Source organism: Chiloscyllium plagiosum, chromosome 1 (assembly GCF_004010195.1).
Source record: "Chiloscyllium plagiosum isolate BGI_BamShark_2017 chromosome 1, ASM401019v2, whole genome shotgun sequence".
Taxonomy (NCBI): Eukaryota; Metazoa; Chordata; class Chondrichthyes; order Orectolobiformes; family Hemiscylliidae; genus Chiloscyllium; species Chiloscyllium plagiosum.
In genome coordinates, this window is record NC_057710.1 from 2022981 (window position 1) to 2035839 (window position 12859).

Below are 12859 nucleotides of genomic sequence, written 5' to 3' on the forward strand. Positions count from 1 at the left end.
AACCCTCCTCTCTGATCTATCACCTCCATCCCCACCCCCATTCACCTATTGTACTCTTTGCTACCTTCTCCCCAGCCCCACCCCCCTTCATTTATCTCTCCATCCTGGGGCCTCCCTGCCTCTATTCCTGATGAAGGACTTTTGCCCGAAACATCAATTTTCTTGCTTCTCGGATGCTGCCTGACCTGCTTTAGCACCACTCTAATCTAAACTAAAATCCCCAACCCAGAGTATATTTTGCACTCTTACCACCCTCAATGCTTCTTCTAAGTATTGTTCATCAGCTAACGGAGGATGGTTGGTGGTAATAAACAGGTAGTTTCCTCGTCCATGTCTAATCTTGAGCCATGAGAGTTCATGGAGTCTGGAATCAATGTTGAGGATTCCCAGAGCAACTCACTCTGGACTGTCTCCCACTGTGCCACCACTGCTGCTGGGTCTATCCTGCTGGTGGGACAGGACAGATCCAGGGATGGTGATAGTGGTGTCTGGGATATTTTCTGTAAGGTATGATTCCAAGAGTGTGATTATGTCAGACTTTTGCCTGACTGTTACTTGTGAGACAGTTCTCCCAATTTTGACTTGTTCTCAGATGTGAGTAAGGAGGACATGACAGATCTATTTCTGCAGTTGCCTTTTCCAGTGCTTCAGTCGATGCTGGGTAGTCTATCCAGTTTCATTCCTTTATTGAGATTTTGTAACAATTGAGTGGCTTGCTCAGCCATATGAAAGGGCAGTTGAGAGTCAACCACATTGCTTTGAGTGTGGCGTCAAATGTTGGCCAGACCAGGTGAGGATGGCAGATTTCCTTCCCTGCAGGACATTATTGAGATGTAGCTCTCTAACATCATCACTTTAAATATATATCCCTTATATATTTAATTCAGTAAGATCGCTTCTTAATTCTCTTTGCTCGAAGCAGAAGAAGCCCAATCTCTGTGATCCCTCCTCAAATCTAAAATCCTTCATTCCTAGTAAATCTCATAAATTTCTTTGGAACTCTGTCCAGGGCTTTAAAATCCTTCCTTAAATAAGGTGGCCAGAACTAAACACAATGCTTCAAATGTGCTCTGACCAATGATTTGTAAACCTCACTAGTGCCAGAAGAAGGGGCAAGGCTCCAAACGTTTTGTTGTCAAATAAACCTGTTGGACTATAACCTAGTAAGAGAAAGTGAAGACTGCAGATGCTGGAGATCAAAGTCGAAAAGTATGGTGCTGGAAAAGCACAGCCAGTCATGTAGAATCTGAGGAGCAGGAGATTTGAAATAAATGGGAGGGGGTCGGGCTGTGGGCATGGTAGCTGTGAGTGCGACAGGTAGATGAAAGTGGGCAGTGATGATTATCGGTGGTAGAGGAGGGTGGGAGTTGGACCGAAGGGTCTGTTTCCATGCTGTCCATCTCTTTAACTGTATGATTCTAAGTTGGTACGACATGACCTTACCTGCACAAAACCAGGGTGGTAGAGGAGGGTGGGATAGATGGGAAGGAAGGTGAACAGTTCAAGAACGTGGTACCAAGTTGGAAGGACTGATTAGGGATAGTCAATACGGCTTTGTGCGGGGGAAGTCATGTCTCACAAACTTGGTTGAGTTTTTTGAAGAAGTAACAAAGAGGATTGATGAGGGCAGAGAAGTAGATGTGATCTATATGGACTTCAGTAAGGCGTTCGACAAGGTTCCATGGGAGACTGATTATCAGGGTTAGATCTCATGGAATACAGGGAGAACTAGTCATTTGGATACAGAACTGGCTCAAAGGTAGAAGACAGAGGGTGGTGGTGGAGGGTTGTTTTTTAGACCAGAGGACTGTGACCAGTGGAATGCCACAAGGATCGGTGCTGGGTCCACTACTTTTCATCATTTACATAAATGATTTGGATGTGAGCATAAGAGGTACAGTTAATAAGTTTTCAGATGACACCAAAATTGGAGGTGCAGTGAACAGTGAAGAAGCTTACCTCAGATTACAATGGAATCTTGATCAAATGGGCCAATGGGCTGAGGAGTGGCAGATGGAGTTTAATTTAGATAAATGTGAGGTGTTGCACTTTGGGAAACCAAATCTTAGCAGGACTTATAGACTTAACGGTAAGGTCTTAGGGAGTATTGCTGAACAAAGAGACCTTGGAGTGCAGGTTCATAGCTCCTTGAAAGTGGAGTTGCAGGTAGATAGGATAGTGAAGAAGGCGTTTGGTATGCTTTCCTTTGTTGGTTAGAGTACCGAGTATAGGAGTTGGGCGGTAATGTTGTGGCTGTACAGGACATTAGTTAGGCCACTATTGCAATATTGCGTGCATTTCTGGTCTCCTTCCTATTGGAAAGATGTTGTGAAACTTGAAAGGGTTCAGAAACGATTTACAAGGATGTTGCCAGGGTTGGAGGATTTGAGCTATAAGGAGAGGCTGAATAGGCTGGGGCTGTTTTCCCTGGAGCATCAGAGGCTGAGGGGTGACCTTCTAGAGATTTATAAAATCATAAGAGACATGGATGGGGTAAGTAAGCAAAATCTTTTCCCTGGGGTTGGCGAGTCCAGAAGTGGAAAGCATAGGTTTAGGGTGAGAGAGGAAAGATATAAAAGAGACCTAAGGGGCAACTTTTTCATGCAGAGGGTGGTGCATGTATGGAATGAGCTACCAGAGAAAGTGGTGGAGGCTGCTACAGTTGCACCATTTAAAAGGCATCTGGATGGGTATATGAATAGGAAGGGTTCAGAGAGATATAGCTGGGTGCTGACAAACGGAACTAGACCGGGTTGGGATATCTGGTCAGCGTGGACGAGTTGGACCGAAGGGTCTGTTTCCATGCTGTCCATCTCTTTAACTGTATGATTCTAAGTTGGTACGACACTGCACAAAACCATGTTGCCTACCATTGAAATGCCCATTTTCTTCCAAACATCAGTGCTCCTAAGAGTTCTGCCATGCACTGTATACTTTGCTTTTGCATTTTACCTCTGAAGATGCATCACCTCACACTTGTTTAGATGAAACTCCATCTGCCATTTTTCCACCTATCTTTCCAACTAATCTACATCCTGCTGCATCCTTTGAGAAGCTTCTTCGGGATCCACAACTTCTCCAGTTTTCATTTAATCTGCAAGCTTCCCAATCAGATTGCTTTCATTTTCATCAAATCATATTCATATTTGTATGTATTACAAACAACAGAGGTTTCAGCACTGATCCTTCAGGATGTTTGTTCATAGATTTGCAGTCAGAAAAACATTCCATAACAACTGTCACACCTCTCTGTTCAATGACCAAGCCAATTTTGTGTCCAGCTTTCCAACTCACTGTGGATCTCCTGCGTGTTAATCATCTAGACCAATCTTCCATGAAGGTCTTTGTCAAATGTTTCAGTAAATTCTATGTACACAACTTTCCTCATCAATCATCTTCGTCACTTCCACCAAAAACTCAATCAAGTTTGTGAACAAAGACCTCCCCTACTCAAAGCTATGCTGACTATCCTTATGGGACTGGGATATCATACCAATTACAGAAACGTGGCTCAGGGATGGACAGGACTGGCAGCTTAGTATTCCAGGATGCAAATGCTACAGGAAGGACAGAACGGGAGGCAAGAGAGAAGGGGGAGTGGCGTTTTTGATAAGGGATAGCATTACAGCTGTACTAAGGGAGGTATTCCCAGAAATACATCCAGGGAAGTTATTTGGGTTGAACTGAGAAATAAGAAAGGGATGATAACCTTACTGGGATTGTATTATCGACCCCATAATAGTCAGAGGGAAATTGAGAAATAAATTTGTAAGGAGATCTCATTTTTCTGTAAAAATAATAGGGTGGTTATGGTAGGGAATTTTAACTTTCCAACCATCGACTGTACTGGGAGAAAGTGAGGTCTACAGATACTGGAGTACCAGAGGGTGTGTACTGTCAGAGTGTTAAGAGTTTAGACGGAGAGGAATTTGTTAAGTATGTACCAGAAAATTTTCTGATTAAGTATGTGGATACCTACTAGAGAAGATGCAAACCCTGACCTACTCATGGGAAATAAGACAGGGCAGGTGACTTAGGTGTCAGTGGGGGAGCATTTAGGGGTCAGTGACCATAATTCTGTTAGTTTTAAAATAGTGATGGAAAAGGATAGATCAGATCTAAAAGTTGAAGTTCTAAACTGGAGAAAGGCCAATTTTGACGGTATTAGGCAAGAACGTTCAAAAGCTGATTCGGGGCAGATGTTCGCAGGAAAGGTACAACTGGAAAATGGGAAGCCTTCAGAAATGAGATAACGAGAGTCCAGAGACAGCATATTCCTGTTAGGGTGAAAGGAAATGCTGCTAGGTGCAGGGAATGCTGGATGACTAAAGAAATCGAGGGTTTGGTTAAGAAAAAGAAGGAAGCATATATCAGGGATAGACAGGATAGATCGAGTGAATCCTTAGAAGAGTATAAGGTAGTAGGAGTGTACTTAAAAGGGAAATCAGGAGAGCAAAAAGGGGACATGAGATAGCTTTGGCAAATAGAATTAAGGAGAATCCAAAGGGTTTTTACAAATACATTAAGGACAAAAGGGTAACTAGGGAGAGAATAGGGCCCCTCAAAGATCAGCAAGGCAGCCTTTGTGTGGAGCCGCAGGAGATGGTGGAGATACTAAATGAATATTTTGTATTAGTGTTCATTGTGGAAAAGGACATGAAAGGTATAGATCGTAGGGAAATAAACGGTGACATCTTGAAAAATGTCCATATTAGAGTGGAGGAAGTGTTAGATGTCTTGAAACGCATAAGTTGGATAAATCCCCAGGACCTGATTAGGTGTATCCTAGAACTTTGTAGGAAGCCAGGGAAATGATTGTTGGGCCTCTTATTGAGATATTTGTATCATCAATACTCACAATGTGGTACCGTAAGACTGGAGGTTGGCTAATGTGGCGCCACTGTTTCAGAAATGGGGGAAAGACGAGCCAGGAAACGAGCTTGATGTCAGTGGTGGGCAAAATGTTGGAGGCAATTCTGAGGAACAGTAGGTGCATGTATTTGGAAAGGCAAGGACTGATTATGGATAGTCAACATGGCTTTGTGCATGGGAAACCATGTCTCACAAACTTGATTGAGTTTTTTGAAGAACTAACAAAGAAGATTGATGGGGGCAGAGTGGTAGACATGATCTATATGGACTTCAGTAAGGTGTTCAACAAGGTTCCCCATGGAAGACTGGTTAACAAAGTTAGATCTCATGGAATACAGGGAGAACTAGCCATTTGGATACAGAACTGGCTCAAAGGCAGAGGCCAGAGGGTGATGGTGAGGGTTGTTTTTCAGACCGGAGGCCTGTGACCAGTGGAATGCCACAAGGATTGGTGCTGGATCCACTACTTTTCGGCATTTATATAAATGATTTGGATGTGAGTTTAAGAAGTATAGTACAGATCCCTCTTGTCAAGGAAGAGATTCCAATGATACAGATATCTGAAGCTCTCTCTTCTACACCAGCTCTTCATCCACTCATTCAACTGTATTATCTTGCTATTTCTGGCCTTACTAGCATGTGGCACAGGGTGTAATCCTAAAATTATAATCCCAGAGGTCCTGCTTTTCAACTTTCTTCCAACTCCCTAAATTCCCTTTGCAGGACCTTATCTCTTTTACTGCCTATGTTGTTAGTCTTAATATGGAGCACAACTTCTGGCTACTCATGTATTTAATTCTGACTTCTGTTTAAATTTTTGATTTTTGAAATCATTTCTTTGGATTTAGTCTTGTTTTACAACATGAATGATTGTAAATACACAGGTGTATGAAAACAGTGCTATGGATGACTAGATTCATTTGATTAGATTCCCTACCATATGGAAATAGGTCCTTCAGCCCAACAAGTCCAAACCGACCCTCCGAAGAGTAACCCACCCAGGTGCATTCCCCGACCCTGTATTCACCCCTGACTATTGGCAACCTAGCATGGCCAATCGACCGAACCTGCACATTTTCGGACTCTGGGAGGAAACACACACACACCCACACACTCACACGGAAAATGCGCAAATTCCACACAGACAGTCACCTGAGGCAGAAATCGAACCTGGGTCCCGCACTGTGAGGCAGTAGTGCTAACCACTGAGCCATCACGCCACCCAGAATTTGAGACTGTAGTTAGTGGAGAAATTGCATTGGAATGGTGGATGTTATTATAAGAATTTATGGTGTTCCAGTCAGTTTTTATGTTATTGACAGTAGGCCTGACATTTGGACATATATCAAAGATGAACATGTTTCTTGAAATTTGCAGTTTATCAAGCCAAATAGAATGTGCAGGAAACCCATTGGAGAGTGTGATTTTGCAGAATACTGCACAGGTTCATCTTCAAAATGTCCAGCCAACACATTCAAGAAAAACTTCTACCCATGTGCAAATGCAACTTCGTATTGTTACAATGGTGCATGCCAGACTGTACATACACAGTGCCAGGATATATGGGGACCAAGTGAGTACACAGCATGTGAAAAGCAGCTGATTACCTTCTTTGTGAAGTTGGCTTCTTTGGCTACCAGATTTTGTCTTGATTTGCATTTTGTGTTTCGTGCATTTTTTTCTATTGTTGGTCTAAAAGTATAATTACACAAATAATAAATATTATCATCTGACACCACCAGCATCATCCCTGGACATGTACTGTCCCACTTGTTCTAAATGACCTCCAAATTGGGAGGTCTCTAATATCTCACATTGGCTCCGTGATGCTCATATTACAGATGAGTAGGTGCTCGGTGTTGTAAAATCCATAAACGTGGAATAATCCCAGGACCTGATTTGGTGTACCCTAAAACTGTGAATGTGGAATGAGTTGCCAGAGGAAGTGATGGAAGCTGGTAAAATTACAACATTTAAGAGGCATCTGGATGGGTTCATGAATAGGAAGGGTTCAGAGGGATTATGGAACAAATGCTCGCAAATAGGACCAGATTAATTTCGGATATCTGGTTGGAATGGACAAGTTGGACCAAAGGGGCTGTTTCTGTACTGTACAACTGTATAACTCTATGACTCTAATGCTGATCCCATGCACCTCAGACAGCCATGTGCCTTGTCTTCCGACATATGCCAATCTCTGTCAACTCTAATGGTATATCTCTGATCCCCTTACACAATGCTTCTGTATTTCAGTGCTTCACCTCAGGCTACATCAGTAACTCTCATTTAATGCTGCAGTAAGAACACTGGACATTAAGGGGACACACTAGCTCATGGATTGTACCAAACTGCATGTAGAAGACCATATGACACAGGAGCAGAAGTAGGCCATTCAATGAGATCGTGGCTAATCTTATAATCTGCAACTCCTCTCGCCCACCTTTTCCCTAATTGATTAAAAATCTATCACAGCTTTGCATATATGCATCAACTCATTGACCGCCAGTTCCAACATTCCACAGCAAGGAACCGTAATGACCTCCTCAGGAGACAGACACGTGCTCCAACCGACAGGGTACCCTTCGTTATCCAGTACTTCCCAGGAGTCGAATACCTGCACCATGTTCTTCGCGGCTTGCAACACATTATCAATGAGGATAAGCACCTCGCCAAGACCTTCCCCAAACCTCCACTACTCGCCTTTAAACAACCACCAAGCCTCAAACAGATCATTGTTCGTAGCAAACTGCCCGGCTTTCAGGACAACATCATACAAGCTTGTCATGGTAGGTGCTGCAAGACGTGTCAGAGTGTGGACATAGATACCACCATTACGCAGGGGACACCACCCACCATGTACGTGGCAGGTACTCATGTGACTCAGCCAACGTTGACTATTTCATATGCTGCAGGCAAGGATGTCCTCAGGCATGGTACATTGGTGAAACTGAGCAGAGGCTACTGCAACGGGTGGATGGGCAACGCACAACAATCAACAGACAGGAGTGTTTCCTCCCAGTTGGAAAACACTTCAGCGGTCCAGGACATTCGACCTTGGACCTTTGGGTGACCATCCTCCAAGGCAGACTTCGAGACAGGCAGTGGTGAAAACTGGCCGAGCAGAGGCTGATAGCTAAGTTCCGTACCCATAGGGAGGACCTCAACTGGAACCTTGTGTTCATGTTACACGACAGGTGACCACCATTGCACTATACACACACACTCCTACACACACACACAAACACAAAGAGGCACTCCTATACACACACACACACACTCCTAGTGACACACACACTCCCACACTCTCACATGCACCCTCTCTCAGACTTAGACCCCTTTACACTCACATACACACAGATATACTGTCTCTCACAGACACTCACAACCCCCCATCTCAGACACACACACAAAAACCCACATGCACACATACGCATATACGTTTGTGGGGTGAATTTGTACTTGCAGAGTTACATTATAATTTGCTCAAAAACTGCATGAATCCCTGTAAGGCTCTTTATTGTGGTTCTGTTCGCCGAGCTGAGAATTTGTGTTGCAGACATTTTGTCCCTGTTATGAATCCGGCAGAGACAAACCACTATAAATGCCGGAGGAAACATCACAGAAGCGCTTCACAGGAGGCTCCCAAGCACTGAGGATGTCGCCTAGACAGGGGACGAAATGTCTGCAACACAAATTCCCAGCTTGGCGAACAGAACCACAACAACGAGCACCCAAGCTACAAATCCTCTCTCAAACTTTGAATGTAAGGCTCTGTTAACTTATTTTTTATATTAGAATCAGTCTAAACATAATGGCACAGACAACAGAACACAGGGGGCTAACACCTTTAACATATTATCTGTGCTGACACCAATTGTTAAAGTTAACCTGAAAATGTCACTTTTTTAAGAAGTTTTGTGATTTACATATGAAAGAAGTCAAACTATCATGGTCATTCTAATAGTTGAGAGACTTAACAAACAATCAAGGTATTTTTCAATGCATAATTTCAGTTACATCACACTGTAAACTTTTGCTATAAATTCTGTGTCTTACAATTGTGTACTCTACAACCACCTGATGAAGGAGCAGCGCTCCAAAAACTAGTGTTTCCAATTAAACCTGTTAGACTATAACATGGTGTTGTCTGATTTTTAACTATGCATAAACTCACCTTTGATAGCCGTCTCTGGTAAAGAATTACACATTTCATCAAACTCTGAGAAAAGAAAATTCTTTACTCTACAATTATGCTGTTTGGTCCAACACTCTTCCACAATGAGAAACAATCTCTTCAAATCTGTCAAGCCCATAAGAAACTGACATGCTATGATGAACTCATTTATCATTTTTCTAAATTCCATTGCATATAGGCCCAACCTCCTCAACCTCTCTGCATTTGAAAGCCATGTCATCACATCAACCTAGTTAGCCTTCTTTTGCTTGCCCACTTAGATAAGGGGATACCTGTTTCAGCATCAGTTCGACTATTGCCTGGTATAGTTTTAGTGTTGAAAAGTGTGGCACTGGAAAAGCACAGCATGTCAGTCAGTATCGAGGAGCAGTGGAGTTAACATTTCAGTATAAACCCTTCATCAGGAATGTAGGGATGGAAGGGGACTGAGAGATAAATAGGAGGGTTGGGGATGGGGGGAAGGTAGCATGGAAATCTACCTTCCCAGATGCAGGTGGGGGTGGGAGGGGAAGTGATAGTGTTATGAAGTTGAAGACATGCACTGTACCTTTAGGAGAGAGTGAATGCTATTCTGAACTGAGAGCTAACAAGCACCTATGATAGCAGTCTCAGAGTGTATTGGAAAATTGCAAATATGTAACATTTGGCTGTGAAATTGATACTTGTTTTGACAACAATATAAATTTAACCAGTCAGTTTAAATTAAGCCCCAGGATATAAAAATCCAATCGAGTTTGAATTTATTGTTTTGCCAACATCAATCCAATGAGACAATCCGACGTTGGTGATATAAAAATGCAGGCTTTTCGAAAATAGCAGACAGAGCAAATGCCATCAATACAGAAATTACGAACACTCTCGATCAAAGGTGCCATTTCACATGAAACACATTTGCAGTAAAAAGAAAGATGACAATCTAGGGAGGTCTTCACCAAAGATGACAGCTACTGTATAGTTTTGAAATTAAGTTGATGTAATTTTAATAAGTGTCTTATTGTAACAGCATATGGTTATAGAATTGGAGGCAGTTAAGAGAAAGGGGGACTTAGAGTTGTGAATAGCTGTTGTTTAATGTTCATTTTTAGAATTAAAGAATAAATTAATATTATTTTCTTTAAATAGTAAAATATTGGGGTTCTCTCACTCATACTTTAACAGATTATGTGGTGAGGTGCGCTTTTCTGGGTGTAGGTTTCATTAATGGAAGGGTTCACCACTATATCATAATAGTTTGGGGGTCTGTGTCCAAAATTTGGATAGATTTGGACAGGTTTAGAGAGATCCAATCTGAGATTTGGACAGATTTGAACAGATTTGGGGTACAATAGATCCCAGCAGATTTAAATACTTGCCGATTAGCGTCTTAGATCTTGAAATGAAACGTAGGTGAGACAGTTATATAATTTCAGTTACTTCAGATTAGTCCCAGAGACAATATATTCTGTAATCCAAGATGGAGGATGGGAAAACTTTCTGGCTGTAAGGGCTACTCTTTTTTTTGAGGTATTTTAGGTGTTGGAGGTGATTTCCTCGAATTCCAGGAGCAGCAATTACTGTTTTATATTCTGTTTCATTGTTTTGGAACTTTGGAAAAAAAAAGTCAAAATAACAGCAGTTTTAAAAGGGAGAAGCGCAGACAAAGGAATCACATGGTGAGGACAGTGCAGGAGACAGAGAGAGAGAGAACCTGCACAGTTACCGCCTTTGCTGTTTGAATTTGTGTATCGCTGGACATCGGAGTGCATCTGGGACCGAAGGGTCTGTTTCCATGCTGTACATCTCTATGACTCTGTTAGGGTGAAAGGAAAGGCCTGTAAGTATAGGGAATGCTGGATGACTAGAAAAATTGAGGGTTTGGTTAAGAAAAAGAAGAAAGCATATGTCAGGTATAGACAGGATAGGTCAAGTGAATCCTTAGAAGATTATAAAGGAAGTAGGAGTATACTTAAGAGGGAAATCAGGAGGGCAAAAAGGGACATGAGTTAGCTTTGGCAAATAGAATTAAGGAAAATCCAAAGGGTTTTTACAAATACATTAAGGACAAAAGGGTAACTGGGGAGAGAATCGTGCCCCGCAAAGATCAGCAAGGCGGCCTTTGTGCAGAGCTGCAGAAAATGGGGGAGATACTAAGCGAGTATTTTGCATCAGTATTTACTGTGGAAAAGGATATGGAAGATATAGAATGCAGAGAAATAGAAAATGTCCATATTATAAAGGAGGAAGTGCTGGATGTCTTGAAACAGGTAAAGATGGATAAATCCCCAGGACCTGATCAGGTGTACCCTAGAACTCTGTAGGAAGCTAGGGAAGTGATTGCTGGCACTATTACTGAAATAATTGTATTATCGATGGTCACATGTGAGGTGCCGGAAGACTGGAGGTTGTTTAAGAAGGGTGGTAAGGACAAGCCAGGGAACTATAGACCAGTGAGCCTGACGTCGGTGGTGGGCGAGTTGTTGGAGGGAATCCTGAGGGACAGGATGTACATGTATTTGGAAAGGCAAGGACTGATTAGGGATAGTCAACATGGCTTTGTGCGTGGGAAATCATGTCTCATAAATTTGTTTGAGGCTTTTGAAGAAGTAACAAAGACGATTGATGAGGGTAGAGCGGTAGATGTGATCTTAAATGGACTTCAGTAAGGTGTTTGACAAAGTTTCCCGTGGGAGACTGGTTACAGAACTGGCTCAAAGGTAGAAGACAGAGGGTTGTGGTTTCTTAATGAGGTTATGTATTTGTATTTGTAATGTATTTGTAAAAACCCTTTGGATTTTCCTTAATTCTATTTGCAAAAACTATCTCGTGTCCCCTTTTTGCCCTCCTGATTTCCCTCTTAAGTATACTCCTACTTCCTTTATAATCTTCTAACCTCATTAATTTCAATGAGGTTTTCGACAAGGTTCCCAATGGGAGACTGGTTACCAAGACGGAGGGTGTTGGTGGTGGATTGATTTCAGACTGGAGGCCTGTGACCAACGGAATGCTACAAGAATCGGTGCGGGGTCCATTACATTTCGTAATTTATATAAATGACTTGGATGTGAACGTAAGAGGAATACTTAGTAAGTTTGCAGATGACACTAACATTGGAGGTGTAGTGGGCGGAGAAGAAGGTTACCTCAGATTACAATGGGATCTTGATCAGATGGGCTAATGGGCTGAGAAGTGGCACATGGAGTTTAATTTAGATAAATGCGAGGTGCTGTATTTTGGGAAAGCAAATCTTAGCAGGACTTATACAATTAAAGGTAATGAAAACAACCCCAAGTGCCTCAGCCTTTCCTCATACGATCTTTCTACCATACCAGAGGTGTAGTGGGCGGAGAAGAAGGTTACCTCAGATTACAATGGGATCTTGATCAGATGGGCTAATGGGCTGAGAAGTGGCACATGGAGTTTAATTTAGATAAATGCGAGGTGCTGTATTTTGGGAAAGCAAATCTTAGCAGGACTTATACAATTAAAGGTAATGAAAACAACCCCAAGTGCCTCAGCCTTTCCTCATACGATCTTTCTACCATACCAGGTAACATCCTGGTAAACCTCCTCTGCACCCGTTCCAGTGACTCCACATCCTTCCTATAGTATGGCGACCAAAACTGCACACAATACTCCAGATGTGGCCGCACCAGAGTCTTATACAACTGCAACATGACCTCAGTACTCCGGAACTCAATTCCTCTACCAATAAAAGCCAGTACGCCATATGCCTTCTCCACCGCACTATTTACCTGGGTGGCAAATTTCAAAGATTTGTGTACATGGACACCAAGATCCCTATGCTCATCCACA

General features: G+C 42.4%; 1 protein-coding gene across 1 annotated transcript in view; it reads left to right on the forward strand.

The window, feature by feature from the left end:
* LOC122549379 (zinc metalloproteinase-disintegrin-like batroxstatin-2) overlaps positions 1–12859 on the forward strand; it is a 177154-nt gene that overhangs the window by 141518 nt on the left and 22777 nt on the right. The window contains exon 11 of the mRNA XM_043689436.1: positions 6250–6445. Coding sequence (XP_043545371.1) covers positions 6250–6445 — 196 coding nt within the window. The remainder of the gene's footprint in view (positions 1–6249; positions 6446–12859) is intronic.